The sequence below is a fragment of the Alternaria ventricosa genome, assembly GCF_023758065.1.
Source record: "Alternaria ventricosa strain BMP 2768 chromosome Unknown scaffold_2, whole genome shotgun sequence".
NCBI lineage: Eukaryota > Fungi > Ascomycota > Dothideomycetes > Pleosporales > Pleosporaceae > Alternaria > Alternaria ventricosa.
Window position 1 is genome coordinate 1,816,751 of NW_026055682.1, and position 19,360 is coordinate 1,836,110.

General features: G+C 54.0%; 5 protein-coding genes across 5 annotated transcripts; 3 read left to right on the forward strand and 2 right to left on the reverse strand.

Annotated features, from left to right (window-relative positions):
• Positions 1-625: 625 nt before the first annotated feature.
• Positions 626-3,106, forward strand: J4E93_001601 (uncharacterized protein; the record flags this gene model as incomplete). Its single annotated transcript, XM_049339552.1, has 1 exon — positions 626-3,106. The coding sequence occupies one exon, from the start codon at positions 626-628 to the stop codon at positions 3,104-3,106; it is 2,481 nt and encodes an 826-aa protein (XP_049203509.1).
• Positions 3,107-3,610: 504 nt separating this feature from the next.
• Positions 3,611-4,460, reverse strand: J4E93_001602 (uncharacterized protein; the record flags this gene model as incomplete). Its single annotated transcript, XM_049339553.1, has 2 exons — positions 3,611-4,394; positions 4,447-4,460. 2 exons carry the CDS (start codon positions 4,458-4,460, stop codon positions 3,611-3,613), a joined length of 798 nt encoding a protein of 265 aa, XP_049203510.1.
• A 3,427-nt stretch (positions 4,461-7,887) lies between these two features.
• Positions 7,888-10,250, forward strand: J4E93_001603 (uncharacterized protein; the record flags this gene model as incomplete). Its single annotated transcript, XM_049339554.1, has 2 exons — positions 7,888-8,286; positions 8,337-10,250. 2 exons carry the CDS (start codon positions 7,888-7,890, stop codon positions 10,248-10,250), a joined length of 2,313 nt encoding a protein of 770 aa, XP_049203511.1.
• A 3,676-nt stretch (positions 10,251-13,926) lies between these two features.
• Positions 13,927-14,385, reverse strand: J4E93_001604 (uncharacterized protein; the record flags this gene model as incomplete). Its single annotated transcript, XM_049339555.1, has 1 exon — positions 13,927-14,385. The coding sequence occupies one exon, from the start codon at positions 14,383-14,385 to the stop codon at positions 13,927-13,929; it is 459 nt and encodes a 152-aa protein (XP_049203512.1).
• Positions 14,386-17,473: 3,088 nt separating this feature from the next.
• J4E93_001605 (uncharacterized protein) lies at positions 17,474-18,262 on the forward strand (the record flags this gene model as incomplete). Its single annotated transcript, XM_049339556.1, has 1 exon — positions 17,474-18,262. The coding sequence occupies one exon, from the start codon at positions 17,474-17,476 to the stop codon at positions 18,260-18,262; it is 789 nt and encodes a 262-aa protein (XP_049203513.1).
• Between the last annotated feature and the right edge of the window lie 1,098 nt (positions 18,263-19,360).

The window sequence follows — 19,360 nt, forward strand, 5'->3', positions numbered from 1 at the left end:
GTTAGCATTTCTCACCGACCTCTTTCTTCTTTCCTCCGCTCCGACTTCAGGTCGCATCCCTCTTCTTCGATCCCCTTCGTTCATTCTGTCCTCTTCTCCCCGCATCGAGGCTCCCGGCAAAGCTTGCTTCTTTGCACTTCATTCTTATTGTTCGCTCTTTTGGTGCACGCATCCTCAAACAAGCCACGCGAGTTTGTTCTTCGGCAACTCTGGCCCACGGCATTTAATTGCGCCTCCGCTGCGTCCATCGTTCAAGCCTGCGACAGTACCCTTCTGGATCTCTGTGCCTGCATCCTTTAGGCTCCGACTGCCTGCGTTGTGAGCGTGTCTTGTATTGTTAGACCTGCAAACGACTCGTTGCCATTGTGCTTTTGGAAGTACGTCTCCTCCAATGCGTCTTCGCAGCTCTCAAACTAATGCCCTCTAGAACGCTCTACATCTTGTAATACAGCAGCATCTTCGCAAGCCCGGCGACCTCTCTGCAACCGGTTGCAACTTCACCTTCTGCCATACATATTTCGCCGTCCGGTCCAACGAGTCCCGGACGCAGTAATACACCTTCACCACGGCGGTTCTATCTCAAAACGCGCGGGACAGCTTCAGCCTGCCTCCGCACCTCCTCGGTATGCAGCAACACGACGGCGCCCCGAACGCTCCCAGCGGTCCCCGTCTCCAGTCGAGCTTCCACAGGCAGATGAACGGCGGTCACCACGGCTTCTCTCATGGCGCCTTCGCTACGAACCAGCCCGGCTATGGCGACCGACACCCGGAGAGGGCGAACAACATGTCTATCAATACTGGCAGACTCAACCCTGGCAACCAGAACGGCAACGATCTGCAGACTCCAGGAACTGGTTTCGACATGAACTTCACCCCTCTGCTCCCTTCGCAGTTGCTCCTCGGTAGCCCCTTCCAGCCAGGTTCGCCCTCGGCTTTCGCTTCCCCTCAGTTCCAGAACTTCGCACAGTTCGCTGGCCAGAATCAGTCTCAGCAACAGAACCACCAGAACAACCAGATGGGAAGCCCCTTGCAACAGCCTCTTTCGCCCCAGCTGTACCAGAACATGGTTTCTCCCACCAGTGGCTTTTTTGGTGGACCCCAGTCACCTACTGGAGGTTTCCCTGGTTACGGCGCGCAGGGTCTCGGTGGACTCGGCTCCTCAATGCCGATTGCTCCCGGTCTTGTATCCGGAACTAGCAGGACTGTATACCTGGGCAACATCCCCCCGGAGACTTCTGCGGAGGAGATACTCGGCCATGTACGCAGTGGTCAAATCGAGTCCGTCAGGCTTCTCCCAGACAAGAACTGCGCATTCATCTCCTTCCTGGACAGCAGCTCCGCTACCCACTTCCACTCTGACGCTATTTTGAAGAAGCTGTCCATCAGGGGTCAGGACATCAAGATTGGATGGGGAAAGCCGTCGCAGGTTCCCACATCTGTAGCCTTGGCTGTACAGCAATCGGGCGCCTCTCGCAACGTCTACCTAGGTAACTTGTCAGAGGATGTTTCTGAGGACGAACTCCGCGAAGACCTGAGCAAATTCGGTCCCATCGATACCGTCAAGATTGTCCGGGAAAAGGCCATTGGCTTTGTTCACTTTTTGTCCATCGGAAATGCCATCAAGGCTGTGTCTCAGCTTCCCCAGGAGCCAAAATGGCAAGCGCCTAGGCGCGTATACTACGGCAAGGATCGATGCGCTTACGTTTCGAAGACCCAGCAGCAGAACGCCGCGCAGTACCTGGGTATCGCGCCTGGCTACGCTCATGTTCTGAACGGTGCGGACCGCGACATGATCTCCAATGCTCTTGCTCAGCAATCTGTCGCTGCCGCTGCGGTCGCGACCTCTGCTGGTGGTGTGAACAACTTGGGTAACCGAACAGTTTATCTAGGTAACATCCATCCCGAAACCACCATTGAGGAGATCTGCAATGTTGTGCGCGGTGGTCTTCTTCATCACATCAGGTACATCCCGGATAAGCACATTTGCTTCGTTACTTTCATCGACCCGACATCGGCTGCGTCCTTCTACGCTCTTAGCAATCTCCAAGGACTTATGATCCACAACCGTCGCTTGAAGATTGGATGGGGTAAGCACTCTGGTGCTCTCCCGCCTGCGATCGCCCTTGCTGTCAGTGGTGGTGCCTCACGTAACGTCTACATCGGCAACCTAGATGAGTCCTGGACCGAAGATCGTTTGAGGCAAGATTTCTCGGAGTACGGCGAGATTGAGCTGGTCAACACCTTGCGCGAGAAGAGCTGTGCATTCGTCAATTTCACCAACATTGCCAATGCCATCAAGGCAATTGAAGCGATCCGTGGCCGTGACGAATACAAGCGATTCAAGGTCAACTTCGGAAAGGACCGATGCGGTAACCCTCCTCGCCAGATGAACAGCCAGCAGGCCCAGGCCCAGCAAGCCGGTAGCGATGGTCTCCAGTCCCCATCGCCTATCAACGGACTGCATCCCAACCGTGCTGGTGCTTCAGTCTCGCCGACTGGCTCTGGCGCACCAGGCTCTGGCCAAAGCACCAACGGCCAGTTCCCTTCCGTTCAAGCACCTGCTTCAGGTAACATCATGAACTCCGGCAACAACAACCCCCTCATGATGTACCTACAAGCTCAGCAACAGCAGCAGCAACAACAACAGGTTGAGGCTAGCATGCAACAACAGCAGCAGCAACAGCAGCAGCAGCAGCAGCAGAACCAGCAGCAATCTTTCCAGTCGCCGCAAGCTGCTTTCTACAGCGCCGACCTGAACACTCCTCAGCCGCACCACTCTCATAGCTCCCATCAAAGCACATCGAGCTTCAGTCTGATTAACGGTACGTCAGCTGGTGGCTCAGGTGCTACTACTGTTGGTGGCCTACTCGCGCCCTCGAACCTCAACTCGCGTGGTCAACACTCCCGCGCTGTGAGCCTGCCCGCTTTCACTCAGGGCCCCTTCAACCACTCCATGCAGCAAACCCAAGCACCTCAGCAGGGCTCCTTCGGTAGCCTAAGCTCCGGTATCGGTGGTTTCGGCAGCGGCAATGGCGGTTACGGTCTTGCCATCCAGGGTGACGGCGGTCTCCCTGGCTGGGCAGAAGAAGAGGTTGGTGCGCAGTAAGCATAATCTGGATGTTGTGTATCTTCTTCATTGTGCGATACTTATCCTTCATCTACTGGCTGGTTATTACTACTACTCCCTTCTTTCGCCTTCCCAGAAATTTCCTTTTGCATATGTCCGGTCTAGGGTTATGGCGCGAGCTGATCAAGCTTCGGGGATCGATCTTCAACTATGTGTTGTAATCTGAATGTGTGCAAGATGTTGCCTTAATACTTGACCTTACCACCTTCGCTTTCTTTTCTTTCTTCTTTGCCCTTTTACGTTGTTGTAGTTTAGATACCTGTAGGGATACCTAGGGATTTGGTAGGAGGCAATGAGACTAGACGGTCGTATGAGTGTCTAGGCAGGATAGGCCTGGCATATAGTCAATCAAACTATAAAACTATCCATGATTCGCTTGCATGCTACGCTATATGAATGCGTGTCGCGTCACAGTTGTCACATGTCCATCTCAAGCTCTCATATTGGGTATCTGATGATGAATGATGTCGTACAAATATTGGCTCATCCGCGCATGCGCAGAGCATCGCACCACATGCGCACCATCGCCTCCTGCTCCTGGCCCTTTATGTTCGTCGTAGTCGAAGCCATCATCACTTCCCTGGTCTCTGACCGGCCCAGATCGCGCCCATCTTTGATTCTACTCCAGCAGTCGCGCACCACAGCCTGTGCATACTCAATGTCGATTTCTTCTTCGTCCACCTCCATCGCTGTACCATTCTCCATTGTACCATAGCCTGAATCCATGTTTCCATCCGTGTCCTCAGCGCCCAACGTTGTGCTAATGCAGACCACGACGCCGGGTGACGAGATAGCGCCTGACTGGGGTCCTTCACGAGTCGCTCGTAGCTCGCCGATTTGTATTGAACAGAGGCCCCCGCTATATGATGCCCCCTCTCGCACCGCGAGTATGTGTCTAGGTGTCCACAGAGCGGAACACTGGTATCGCAGTACTGAGGCATGTGCGTCTTGTTGTCGCAGCGGTATCGACGTCATAGTTTCCTGTTGCGCTCGCGGTTGTGCAAGGACATATGTGCGGTTCGGCGAGAGGCTCGAAAGGTGGAGGAGGTGCTGGTATGAATGTGCGTATGGCTCTGGTTTACCGTCTGCGCCCGCAGGTGGCTGGTAACCCGGAGGTATCGTGTCGCGGAATGCGCGGTATGATAGCGACCATGGTGTTTGCTGTCGCGTGGTGTTTGGGAAGCTGGTCTCAATGCCTTGGATGAGAGTGTTGACGATAGCGAGAGAGGCGTCGATGTTGGTGGAGGGGTTGGAGACGAAATATAGCCTACATGATTAATTCTTTGCCAATATCAGGTGTGTGGAAGGAGAAGGATTACCCGCTATATTTCATCTTGTCTATGTTGCAGTGTGTCACAGATAGGTCCGCTATACGTCAGGTAGAAATGGGTGGATTCGTCGTTTTAGACTATCGCATTATTGTGTAGATTCTATGAGCGAGATGCAGAAATTTTAAAAGTAAGAGCGCTCATAGCCCTGCTTGTGACCAAGGGTGCCAAAGTCTGAAGTGAAGATGCGATCCATGGATGAGCGACGCGACGCAACCTGGGAAGCTCCCACGCGGGTGGGGCAGCTTTTAGCGCGTCAGCGACAACAGCTCGTTCTCGTACAACCCGTGACAACATACCATGAATCCGCTCCACTTGTTTCTACAAGCTTTTCAACAGAACCCATAACGGAACAGCCCTCCACCGCGCCTTATCATGTTTGTCGTAACTGGTGGCAAGGAAGCGTCTTCCTGTATCCCATGGGGAAGGAACTCTATTCTGAACTCGCGATTTGCGGAGCTACGCATATATACAGTACGCGAGGTCCTGTCGATGCTCAACTCTACAATGTTGCCCATCACGCGTTCCGAAATCCAGAGTGAGCTACCCTGGAAGTACAGTAGAGGCCCTGGACTGAAGTCTGTACCCGGAACGTTGATGTTGGTCGCCAGAGTGGTGTCGATCGTGGTTAAGTCCAGCTCATCTTCATTGACTATTTGGCCAGTCGAATTAGTCTCCCTCCAGCGTGTAATTCTGGCGCCTGGAAAGTAGACGTCAATCGCGATCCCATACTCGGCATTGTAACTGTTGTTAATATACTCTATCCAAGAGTCCCTGGATGGTCCAAAGTCTGCCGAGTCAGATGCAGCACGCCCAATCCGATTTCGTTCGGCAAGTACGCTGGTCCACTGACATGGGGTCATCATTCGCCAATGCGTAGAGATGAAAAGTGACGCTATCAGGAATTTAATAGTCTGCCAGTCTCCAAGGCGGAGCCTCAGTGTGGGCATCCAGCTCTCCTGAAGATTTGGCGGAAATCGACCCAGTAGTACACCTGCATGGACGACGTTTTTCATAGCTTGAAGAAACCGTAGGGGATCATTGGAGTCTTCGAGATCAATACCAAACTGCCTGCGGACGTCTTCGGTTCCTGTATGCGGCTCAAGCATATCTTGGATTGCTGTAGCCGTGAGAGCGAAGACAGTGTTGGTCAGATAACCTGAGTCAGCCCCAAGCCCCGGATCAAATCCGTGGTCGATATTAGGGCTTACGGTTTGAACCACGGTCTCCTGTGCTGGGGGTAGGAGAAAACAAACTGCACGACAGGTTGGACATGTGTTCCCCCCGTCTTCCTGATTTAGCCATCGATCTAGACACGACCGATGGAAGACATGGCCACATATCGTCCGAATGATGGTATACGTATCGGGACTCCAGGGATCTCTGCAGATGGGACATGCCGGGTCGTCTGAAGGGGGCGACGGCTTGACGTGGCTCACAAAGTACTGCTCGCGCGACTGTGCTGGAGGGTGGTTCATATTGACGGAGGCCTGGGTCACAGTGCGGTACTGTTCAACTGCGTTGTACAACGATGTATGGCGAGGAGTGATCCAATGTTTTGACGGATTTTCCGGCCTTTTGAGGACGAAGGGACATCGCTCGCATACAGTGTGACTGCGTGTATTTCACACGCCATCGTGTGGGAGGTGGTTCACCAGGATGTGGTTCACCACGTAAGTCGCCATTTCACACGTTTGGACGCTGGACGCAGGTAATGCGACAGTATATATAAGACAATGCCGGGCATTGAGGGTGAAGACTGAAAGCTTGTCATCGAGTATATAGTCTCTACCATGGCTTCTGCTGGGCGCCAATGCCCAGATAGAGACACAGTAGCAGTATATATGCATTCAGGTAAAGATTTTGGCAAGGAATTTGCCCTCACACTCTCTTTTCGGGCTTTGTTCTAGACAAAGGTCTTCCACCAAACATAGGGTGAATGTCAAGCAGCTTGCCTGTTGAACAACTAGTACACCGCCTTGTTAATACCACAGATAGCTTAGGTCTTGATATATTGCGCAAGGCCGCAGATGGTTTTCATGAACTAACGAATGGCATCTTACGATACATTTGGGTTCATCGCTCTGGTCATCCTCCGTTCATTGACCAAAGGATGCTCGTAGTAGCGAGAATGCTGCGAAAAGATTGGCATCTTTTCATAATTCGCTGTTGGGTCCCTCTTTAGCATGCTCTGACTGCTGCAGTGAATTGGCAGGAGTTGATGTCCCATGTTGCTCTTTCTGTGGTTGCCCTTTGATCACATGAACTGGCCTGGGCGATGGAAGATGGAAGTGGGAATGTGGCTTGAGCCCGTTCGACTGCGTCTCGTGTCTCATTGTGCCTCGATCAGATTACTCATCTGAGCACGCATCAATGTGTGAAAGGCGGGTTGCGGTGTTACCAAGCCCGTGTCTACGTCAACACTTCTCAAAATCAACGCGCAAGCCGTCTGCTAAGTGTAGCGATGCAAGCTATAACGACTGGCATGTAGACTTTCGGACTGTATGGTGATTAGTTGACTTTCTATAAGGCTGTATGGTCTTACATGTAACAGCTGTCAGTGTTCGGAAATTTAGCGGGATGATCCTGTCAGCAATTTCGTGTTCCTGTTGTCCACGGGTATCTTGCGGAGTAATTACCAGTCCCTCGGTTCAGCCTCCAATGTGCCTCACGCCACCCATGTACTCCGTCCTGAAGATTGGCACTGCATAGCACTAGCCACACAAAAGCACTGCAGTTCCGTCGTACGTCATGATTCCCGTAGACCCAATGCGCTTTCGGAAGCTGATATCGCAAGAGCGGGGATTAATGCTCGAATGCTCGATAGGACGCATCGGCACCGCGCACTTTGCGCCTGCCTAATCTAGCGTAGAAAGGCGGGCTAGCGCCTGAGGCTTGTGAAGCTTCGACAACTCCACGAAGCTTCGCGGTCAGTGTTACAGCGGCCGACTGTCCAATCTCTTACCTAGTAATGTAAGAAACAAGCGCTTCATTACCATTGCACCGAGATGCATCCATAATTGTGGGCACTCTACCATCAAAGCGACCCTGGGTCCTTGGGTACCTGTGTTGCCCTGAACCCCCAATGCCGTTCGGGATACGATCGTCAATCGTTCAGAGCACCAAGCACACCACGGCCTTCCTCTTCGAGCATACGTGCATGCATGCTCTTAATCTAGTTCCCTATCATATCCGCCTCGCCTATTCGCCCGACCGTCCTTTGCCTTGTTTTACATGGGTCTAGCAATGACAAGTACAGGGTAGCTCCTGCAGCTATGATGTCTTCTTTCTCGGGAACGCGCAAGTTCGCTACCTGGTCCGCGGTTCAAGCTGTGCAGCTATAAAGTGGTATAGCTCGTGCGACTGCAGCGAGGGTACGGCGAACCTGAGATCTTTGCCTCCAGTTCCTGTCGTGTTGTCTGGGTTGAAAGCATGGCTTCCCTCTTCAATGCCGTTGCGGGTCTCTCGCTAGCCTCAGTCGCGCTATCGTCGCCTGTCGCACCTCACATTCATACGCGGCACTACAACGCGACTAGTCCCTGCGCACAAGTCGGCACCGCGATTGTAGGCAAGAATATCACTGCAGGTACCGCAACTGTACCCGCCGAACTCGCATGGGACTGCATCAACTCCGTCCCATTCAACCAGAGCGCTGCTCTTGCCCTGGTAGACGGTGTCGTTCCATACTTCAAATGGCAAAGTAACACCGTCTGGTTGAAAGACCCTCCAGCTGAATACGCCGAGAAGGTGCAGCCAGCGGTTGATATCTGGGGCGAACTCGAGGAAATCAGGGAAAAGGTCAAGGGAGGAGAGTACAAGAACGAGTACGAAGTAAGGTGTCTCTCTCCTCGTTATGAAGAATATGAACTGATTCAGAACAGTTCGGTTTCGAGCTCTACACCCTCTTGCAAAGCACCCATGACGGTCACTTTGTGTACGTCCCCGATGTAGTCGGCACGGTTTTCAACTTCGCCCGTCCTGTACCACTCGTTTCCGTTTCGAGCGACGGAAAGGAGCTTCCCCGGCCTTACGTCTATGCCGATGTCTTGGCCGAATCTTTCGGCAATGCTACGTTCACGCCTTCGCCCATTACCCACATCGATGGCGAGGATGCCAAGGACTTCCTGGAGAACTGGGCTCAGTACGGTTCCCTCCAGGACCGAGACGCGTTGTACAACAACGTCTTCTACGAGCTCGCCACTGTATCTCTCGGCCCGGTTGGATCTGGTATTGGAACCTTCGCGGGATCGGGCCGCGGTCGCTGGATTTACCCTGGTCCTACCACCGAGCTTACGTTTGAAAACGGTACCAGCCGAACTTATGACAACTTCGCCAAGGTTCTGATCCCCTTCGACGGTATTACCGACGGAGAGAGCCTCTACAAGCTCTGGTTCACGGGCAACCAGCCTGGAAGCGAAACCGAAGCTTCCAACACTACCTCGGCTACACCTACACCCTCAGCCACTACCTCCGCTACGCCTCTTCCAACCATCCCTGCGCCAGGATACCCGCCTCCAGTCCTTCGTGAAGCACACAACTTGATTGGTGGCTACTTCCTCGAGGGTGACTACTCAGACGTTGCCGTACTTTCCGTGCCATCTTTCGTCGGAATTAACGACGCACAGGTAGGGTTCCAAGATACTGCTGCCAAGTTCCTTGCCCAGGCCAAGTCCGCCGGGAAGAAGAAGCTCGTGGTAGACGTTTCAGCCAACGGCGGAGGCACCATCTTGCTCGGCTACGATCTGTACAAGCTGCTATTCCCGCAAGAGATTGATCACGCGGCTGCCGACCGCTACCGCGCCTTCGAAACTACAGAGATCTTGAACCGAAAATTCTCTGAAGCTGCCGCGGGTGTACCACGTGTGCTTGAGACCAAGAACGAAACACTAGAGGATCTGGTCGGCAATGTTGTGTCCTCCGTCTTCAACTACCGATCTGATCTTGATGTCAATAGCGAGAACTTCGAGAGCTGGCAGGACAAGTTTGGCCCTGGGCTCGAGCAGAAGGGGGACAATTTCACCAACCTCTTCCGCTGGAACCTCAGCGATGTACTGACTCCGCTCAACTCCGGTGGTGTTTACGTCCACGGATATGGCCCCCTCTCGAACTACACTAAGGCTCCTTTTGCCGCTGAGGACATCGTCGTCGTCACTGATGGATACTGCGCGTCAACTTGCACCATCTTCTCTGAACTCATGCGTCAGCGTGCCGGTGTCAAGTACATCTCACTGGGAGGCCGCCCTCGTGAGGGTATTACGCAAGCCGTGGGGGGTGTGAAGGGAACGAACAACTATCCGTGGGACTACATTCAATCCCTGGCTCAGTTCACCATCGGTAATCTGTCTACGCCTGCAGAAGGCGCTGAGCTCAACAAGACGGAACTAGGCGACTACTTCGACGACACACCCTTTATCCGCTCTTCCAACAACGCGATCAACGTCAACTTCCGCGATGGTATTCGCGATGGAGACGAGACCGACACTCCTCTCCAGTTCGTCTACGAGCCCTCCGACTGCCGTATTCTGTACACCAAGGCTATGACTGTCGATGTAACCGCTATCTGGAAGGCTGTTGCTGATTCAACCTGGGGCCATGTTAGCCACTGCATTGCCGGAGACCTCGGTGGTTACTCAACATCCCGCATGGCGAAGCGTGAGCTGAGCGTATCCGAGAGGGCGCACAGCAAGAGGATGCAGTCTTGGAGGAGGGACCTCAAGGCGGCTGACTACCCGCTCGATGTCAGGACTGATCTGACCGGCATGAACTTCGATGGCAATGGCATGATGTGGCCGTAAATTACGGTTTATCAACCTGATAGAATGAGGGTAAACATGCATCTAGATACGAAATGAATATCGTGGTCTTGATGCACCAGATCTTGAACCTGTGACATATATTATGACAGCTCAAGCAATGCTGCCTGTACGTCGAGAACCATTGTCTTGCTCGAGTCGAAGAATGCGGAACTAATTTCACTTCAATATCTCAGTGTGAAGATGCTAAAACTACCAAGGGTACGCTAAGTTGAATGGCCTCTCACGATAGTGAAAGAACTGGGACGGGCATCGATCACAAAGGTGACGGCACAGGCAACTACATGCTGCCAGACTTTCACTCAGACAAGTGATGGTTCCATTCAGCGGCGTCAAGCGCTTGCCATGAAAAGTCCATTCTTTGTCGATTTGGGTTGGATGTATTGAGTGACGCCTCTAGTCCTACGAATAGGACGGTTGTAGTGTTGGTATAGATTCTGACCTACCGTCCAATAGTTGCTACGAAGCTGGATAAAGGCCAACTTTCATCGTTTGGAAGGTTATCTTTGAAACCAATCGTTTGACTATCTAATGATCCACGAGGACAGTCAGTTGTGGTGTCGTCTGAACACACATTCCCGTCCACAACCTCGCTGAAGATGACCTCACGAGCGTGAAGGGAGATGGGGACTGGTTCGATGCCTTCCAACTGGACAGGGCAACTACCAAGGTAATAGCTGTCTCTGGATAGTAACGCATCAATTCTCCCAAAGAGATACATCGGCGCAGAATATACAGAAGCTCCGAGGGCCTCCGCGGTGCCTCAACGCCGGGTCCAATAATTGACCTCTCCGAAAGCGGAACGTTGAGGCTCATGCGTCGGGAAAATAGCCATCCGCAAGAACAATTAAGCTGCCGTCGATAGGCGCATACTCCTTTTGAGAACGATGACCCTACAGTTCGTCGGTCGTCATGGCTACCCCTTCGCTATGTTTAGACTGTGGTGCCTGCGTAAGTCACGCTGCTAGTCTTCCTTTTGCCGTTGCTTCTGTTGTCAGCGCATAGAACAGATGGAGAAGAAAGCATATCCGACGTTCTGTGCAGTACGATCTCCAGCATTTTTCTCCGATGCCGCAGAGGGAACGCACGTGTGCTTTTACTTCCGGTGTTACAGAAAAGCGGCAAAAGGAGAGAACCACTAGCGTGGGGTACTGGATATCGGCATTGTAAGCCACATTGACGCCATCGATCGATCCGACTACTCCTACACCACAAAGTCACATCGTGTGTTTTTCTCGGGGGCCGGGACTGTATGTCGGCGAGGTGTGGCAGGGGTTTTTCTCCCCTATTACACATAGGCTTCGTGGTATCGCGACTCGCGGCACGGCATCGAGCCGATGCGACTTCTCTGCCGTTGCTCCGGTGTTGACTCTGCCTCTGCGTAGCAACGTGGTCCGTATTGCCAGCCAAATAAGGTGATCCTCAGGTGTCAACCCGATCGCACGCAACAACGCTTGAGTAGCCGGCTATATAGCGCAGTATGGAGGCGCTTACGTCTTTTCGGCAGCCGGGGTGGGAAGGGTCTAGACGCAGCGATTAGGCCAAAAAGCAGGTTGCCTGCAAGGTTTCATCGCGCAACGGTTATAGCGGAGACAGCTTTTCTCCGTGTGCATTTTGGCATGCGTCGGGTAGGTCCATCCCAGCGGTTGGCCTTTGCATCGTTCGATGCCCTTTGGCGCGGGGCGGCGGACCTTGATGATTTGCACGTCATCGTCGATGTCCCAGCAAAGGCCATGCGGGTAATCTACCCGCGCATGAGATCTACTCAAATGTTTACGTTGACCATCGCTCATGTCATGCTGATCCGATTGCGGTTCCACAGAAAAACTGACAGGCCATCATCATGCACGCGGGTCGCACGTTTGACGACCAAGGGCCTGGGAGGAGCGTGCACGGTGTGCGGGAGAAAGCTTGAAAAGCCCATTGCGCACGGGAGATCTTCGATGTGGGCTTGACATCGTCGATGTGGCAGGCGTTGTGTCCAGCCAAGGCCGACGCTACCAGGAGCAAGGCCGGGGTGGCGTTGGAGACGGAAATACGGGGAGTGTGACCTAATGGTTGTTCCTTGGGATTAGATGGGCACTCCCTGGGCGAGTGTAGCGAGATTGGCATAGCGAAACGGGTTTTGTGGAGCACGCGATGTGTTTACGATGATGATATGCGTCGTGGGAAATGCGCGGATGATGCGGGATGTGCGAGGAGCGTCTCTCTGCAGTCAGGACAGCTCTCCGCGTTCGCAATTGGCGATAAGCTGATACGGATAAGGAACCTTATCACCGGACCTAAGTGATGACCCAGCCACGCACATGTCAAACAGCCCAGGAACTTTGGTTCAGTACACCTCAGAGCCATCTCAGCCAACAGTAGACATCGGCCCTTGATCCGTTGTACGGGTTCAAACGGTACTTTTGCGTGCGCGGTCACCATCTTCGATCCCCAAACTATGACTCCGTGACCCCCAATATATTCTCTTTTCCTGATTAATCTGCAACGGCACTATCAAGGCGAGCAGTTGGGAAAAAGTTAAGCACTGCATACGGTTGATTGCAAACACTCCGCGCATCACTCGTCTGGCGTGGCATCGACCAACTATCGCATTTTGACAAAGCCGATACCCACAATAAAAGCCGTCGAGATCAGCGTGCCCTGCATCGTGCCTGGCGCACGCCATCGAGCGATGTCATCCCGCCCCCCTCGACTCCCCTACTTGAAACAGAATAGCGCTGACGCGGAAAAAGAGGAGAACAGTAGATCCTATGAACTTCCGGTCGAAATGTAAAATCCCATGCACGAGTAAGTAATCCATACGACTGGATGACAGCGGGGGGAAGCGTGCCCGCGGAGGACAGAGGTAACCAGGGAAACGTTCCCAAGGCTATGTTTGACCTGAGACGACGTTTGGATGATGCTCCCACGCGCGAAGATGTGCGTTCGGCGTGGTTAACGTGATCCGTGTCGGATCTTGGTTTTTCCAGACAGCAGTCACAAGGCACTTCTCGTGTCCGACAGGCCAAGTTCAGATTGGCAGTTCGCGCTATGGTAGTTGCGGGACTAGCGGGGAACGGATTCTGTGCACACGGGGGTTTTGTGCTTTCCGAAGATCATCGGATCGCTTTTTGCTGTGTATTGATGGACCTTGGCGGATATGGCACTGCACTGCAAGTGGAATAGGGGGCCGGGCAATATTGAAGCGGCAAATAAACCATCACGATGCAATATGAAAAACGTCATGGTTGAAAAAATTGAATTTGTGGGTCGGCGCAGTGCGCGACTGGTGTATTGTACAAATGGGGTATCACATGGTCAAATGCTCCTGCAGGCCAGCTGTTGCAGCGTAATAACGTGAAGGCCAGCTCCATGATTTCCAGCTCGTGGTGTGCTTAGTCACACCAATAACTGCCCAATGTCCTCAGGACATGGTGAATCCGGACAGGGCCAAAGTGCGCTACCGTCTGGCTCAGAGGCCAATGTGCGGTGCCTGTTCCTCGCTCGTGCAGAGCTCCACGGCCGGGGCTGGAAAGCAAAATGGCTCACGTGGCGTGGGTTGACAGCGGATGTCTGTGTATGCGTGCAGTAGTGATGAGACGATAGTGGTAGCCGGTAGTCGAGATGTTGACTAGGCGATAGGGTGTAGAGGGTGTCGAGGCTGGAGTGGGTTTCAGCCAGCGCTGTAGCCAGTCATCCGTGCGCAGTGGCTGCAGTAGTAGCGGTTGGTGCCGATCTGGTACATGTTGGCGAGGCACTCGCGGCGGCAGCGGCAGCAGGAAAGCGTAGACGGCGAACCCATGCCCATGCTCGACGTGGAGCTGTTGGAGCTGCTGGACGAGGTGCTCGAGGTGCGCTGTTGTTGCTGGATGGGCTCAGGGGCCGGGCGGTGGGCGGCCTGTGTTTGCAGCTGCAGCAGGCGCGAGGCGTCCGAGGGGCTCGTCATGTAGAGAGGTGGTGCCGGGCGGAAGGCCAGCAGCGGGTTGGTCGGGTCCGAGGGGGTGTAGGGCTGGTAGTCGGAGACGGGGCTGTGCGAGGGAGTTTCCTGGGAGAAGTGGACGGCGGGCACGATGCTGAAGTAGCAGGCGGGCGCAGTGGGGAACGAGTCGGGAGTTAGGTGATCAGCGCTCATGGTCTGGCTTGTATGTGTCTGGAGTAGGACGACGGCAGGTGTGAATCACGCTGAGTACGTGGGATCGCGGTCGCCTATATGCTCGTACAGCCATCGAGCGATGGCAGATCGGCCAGTCGCAGGCCGGCAGCTGGGCGGGCGGTGCGGTGGGCTGATTGGCGCGTGGCTGGGCTGTGGAACGCGTCTGGCAACCATCCAAGACGCTGGGTCCGAAGTCTTTGCTAGGCCGCACCCAGCCTGAGACGCGCCCGCGCCGATCGCCCGACTCGGTCTCGATCGTGGCTGCTGAAGCCCCCCGCACACGGCCAATCCTGCCCGCCCACAGCATAGCGATGGGTGTCCATCGAGATCACGCTGCAATTCCATCGCCCACGACGCCCATCGCTCGATGCGGCTGCAGAGCTGCGACATGGCCTTTTCTGTCCCGTTGCATTTGCCTCTGGATGAGATCACTCACTCGCACCCTCCCTCGCATCACTCGTGTTGCGTACGCGTCGCGTCGGCCTCGTCGCCGGTGCTGCTGTGTTGGTGCCTGTGTTGGTGCCTGCGTTGGTGCCTGCCTGAGGCTGTGCTGCTGTGCTCGACACATACCACCGCGTTCCCAGAGCCTCCGGTTCCTCCGCACTCCGCCGTCCGGGTGCCGAAACCACCCGTCCTCTACCGCCCAGCGAGGTACCATCACCACGCCAGCCCCATGTCCTCATCTACAACCACCCCAATGCGGCAGTTCGCCAATAATCCATCGAAAGTAGCTCTTGACTGCGGACTTTGCGACCGCAACCCTCGCAGCCTGTTGCTGCCCATCGTCGATGTCAAAGCGGGCCGTACCGTTGGCTGGCGGTCTAGATCATGCCCATGAACCCTCCCTGGGCCTGGGGGAACCACGCAACCTAATACATGCTTTCGAGCCCTGCGTCGCCGACACTGAAACGTTGCTGTTGCAAACTCTACTATACCTGTCTCGCCTATACCACTTCCTCCCTGCAACAGCCTCCACAACCACCACTCTTCACACGATTAACATGCTCAACAGATGAATGGTCGCCAGACATATACGCCCTCTGTTTCAACGCCCTACAATCACGCTGCTGCGCCGTTGGCTCCGTCCACAAGCGCTTACGTTGCATTCGGAAATCTCCACCACCCCAGAATGCAAATGTGCACCTGCATACAGTGCATGTGGTACGATAGTCGACCCAGGTAACCGTAATAGCCTTTGCTAGACAAAACGCTGCAAGAGCCGGATCTGCTACATTCCACTACATTCCACAGAGGTACCAGCCCTGCATTGCCCTGTTGCAAACAAAGTCCTGGTGGGCAACGGTCTAGACCCTTTGGCCCTAGCTGAACGGCGCCCAAACAATCAACGCCCTAGGCCTCGTTGCGCCCCATGACTGGATAGTCGCCACTTCGATCGCAGGCCAAAAAGGTGGAGGGGCAAACGGAGTCGTTTCTTTTGCAAGATCGAGACTGACAAACTTGTTGAAGCTTGATCCTCCAAAAGCAACGTGGTCTCTGTGAAATTTGTCTAGTTCTGCAGTACCGTGGCTCTGCATGGCCCCAGCCAGTTATACGACCCGGAGCTCGGCCGTCAACGCAGTCAGCTGAGGATCCTTCCGGAGCTTCCAGTCACCACAGTACGGCTCGAAACCCAACGGAGTTCGCGACGTGTACCAAATCAAGCAGGGCCACGTATGGAACGAGTCCAGTTCAATACCTCCAGTGAAGAGATGGCATGCACAAAGCCTGGCAAACAAAGCAACAACACCTTTCGAGTCCTGTTCGCGCGGCGGTGCGCGGCAGCTTCTAGGCTCCCAATTCGGCTTGCCTTGTTCTGCTCTACTGTGACAAATGCAGATTGCCCCTTGGACACGCGCAAATCCAAGCTTCTCTGAATACAAGATTGTGGGCGATCTACAGGTTTGAGCAGAGAAGGTTACATGTGGCCGTGGTTCCGCTCATCACCAGTGGCTGCGCTGCGACTTTGAGTAGGACCCAGTACTCCAAGTCGGCTCAGTACGTATCGCCCACGTTTGATACCGAACCATATTCATGCGGGAATTCGGGTGCAGCGCCACCACCTTGTGGTGGCTTTGGATAGGTTGATACTGGGAAATAGTCTTCATGTGAGCAAGCTCGTTTTTGTATGCACCATGCCTAAGAAGAAGTGTGTGGGTACACACTAGTATCTTAATACGACATCTTGGGAGGTCTTCAGGAATTTGCCTAGACACATGTCAAGAAATCCAGTTTCTCTCATCCATAGGTCCTTCCAGCCTGGATCAGCCACGAGTCTAGAGTGTAAGAAAGAGGGATCTGATGACCGATGCTAGAACGTTCGATCTTGCATCCTCAACTGGTTTAGATGGGGGGTAGATACATCGTCAACATCGTGGGGTACCGTAGTTTTAGTACCTCATTCAAGGAAAAGTCCGAACACTGTGGAGCCTACATCAAGATGAAAACCTACAAAGTACTTGACCTGACGTTAACGTAAGCTCTAGACCTGTCTAGTTTTTTTCTTGTATGAGGTATTAGGATTGATGCAGCACTGCAACCTTCCAAGGTTGCAAGGACCAAACCCACGTGATGAAGCCCAATGCGGGCTAGCATGTGATGTTTTCCAGATGGTCCAGACAGCGCATCATTGGCCAGTCCAACAGCGACGGTCATGTGCGATTTGCGAGAACACATAACTCTTGTGGGCATTGTTCCTTCTTCTAGTCAAATCCCCTATGGTACCATGTCCTGTTGTCTGCCTTTCAATCACGACGCAAAACCGACCCAGGCCGAGCGAAATATCAGCTGCACGATTGGCTCAAAATGCACGTCGGTATCGAGGCCCGATCGTCCATGAGGTGACACCATAGGCAGCCGTTGCCGCCATATTTTCGCTTTGTTCTGCTATCTTTTTTTCACGATCGTCGTACCGTTGCCCAAGCTGCCCACGTCACTCTCGTGGCAATCGTCACCGGCCCGCCGCTGTCGAACGAAACAACGGCACATAGCTAGGTGCCCCACCTGTCCGAACCCCTCCATCACGCGCCGACAAACTTCAACTCACCAACCCAACACACACATCAACACCATGGGCAAGCCTCCGAACCTATACGCTTTCCAGAGCGCTGCTGAGCTCGCCCCGAGCCTGCGCACCTACGTGCTCGACGCTCAAAACGCTGCGCTCGAGCGCCACCAAGTCTTCCGCGTCGCCGTATCTGGTGGCTCCCTGCCCAAGACGCTTGCGCAAGCGCTTCTCAAGGAGACCAATGGCGAAGGAAAGGTGCAATTCGACAAGTGGGAAATATTCTATGCCGACGAACGCGCGGTGCCTCTCGATCACGAAGACAGCAACCACCGACTCGTCAAGGAAGAGCTTCTCGACAAGATACCGTCTGAGTTGGGCACACCCAAGGTCTACCCAATCGACGTCAAGTACCTCGATGACGTACAAGAGCTGGCCGACCAGTACGAGAAGACGCTCGTCAGTGTGTTTGCAGCACGCGACAGCGTAAAGTTGCCACTCTTCGACCTGCTTCTGCTTGGCTGTGGCCCGGACGGACACACCTGCAGTTTGTTCCCCGGTTCTGAGCTATTGCGCGAAACCGAAGCATGGGTACTCTCCATCTCCGACTCTCCCAAGCCTCCCCCGAAGCGCATCACCATCTCCCTTCCCGTCGCGCAACATGGACTCAAGATCGCCTTCGTCGCGACTGGCGGAGGAAAGAAGGATATCATGCGCCAGATCTTCGATACCGACGAGGGTCAGCAGCTGCCGTGTGGTTTGGTGAACCACAAGGGCGGAGACCGCGTTAGCTGGTTTGTTGACTACGCTGCTATCGAGGGTGTTTCTTTCCCAGCGCGCCGTGGTAGCCTGTGAGAACAGGGAACGGATTAGCTGTGCTTTCGTATGGGGTGGACGTACGCGCCATTTCACGAAGTATGCATTGGTCGCTCACTCGGCTTAGATACAATAGATAACGAACTCTGACGATTCCTATTACATTCTTTGCTACTGGACATGCTCTTGCCATAGCTAGGGTTCTAGCCATATGTGGTGTTAGCGCTGTGGCCCGCGCTCATCCGATGTCAACAACCGACGTTTCGTGTGTTTGTGCATACCCGGCAACATCAGACCGAGCTATCAACACGTTCACGATAGCGCCGCGACCTGCATCAAAGATGAACTCCAAGCCGCGCTCACAGATAGGCAGAATTGGCCATGCGCCCCCACGGGCTCGGGTAAGCCATGCCCCGTCCTACAACAAACAATGCCTAACAGGTTCCAGAACGCTGCACCAGTCGCGCCGACCGGTGACGACAAAGAAACAGCAAGACAGGGCACAAGTGGCATTGCGCGCCCTGCCTCAAGTAGATTACAGTCATTTCAGGGCGATTCGGAGAACCGTCGTAGCTTACTGTGGGTAAAACCTGGGCGTGTGAGGATCTGACTTAGACTAACCATACTTCTATCTAGTCCTCAGCCCGGGCAGCATAAATACAATACCCGCTCAAGTATATTACCTGAAGTATCTGACAGAGACGCTGGATCGGAAGATGCGGTGGATGCCTTGAACGGGGTGCAAGATCAGCCGGACACAGCGTCACCAACGCAATATGTTCAGGGTCCGGGTGCAGTACCAGGGCGACTTCGACCAAGATCCACATATCAGACAGGCACCCCATCATCTCAACGCACGGAAAGTGCTGAAAAGACAAGTGCACCCCGAACGATGTTGCCTCCAGCTTCAGTAAGCAAGCCTGCAGAGCCGCAAGTACGAGGACTTGCCCGATCGCAGTCTCTACGGAAGCCGGGTGCTACGCCGCAGTCATCTCAAGCACCAGGCCCTCCTGGTCATGCCAGGACCCAGTCGACCAGTACCATATCAGCCCCTAGACGTGATGTTGCTAGATCGAACACGATCTCCGAGCGGCCAAAGTCTCTATTATTGGCACCAACGCGTACCTCAAAGACTAA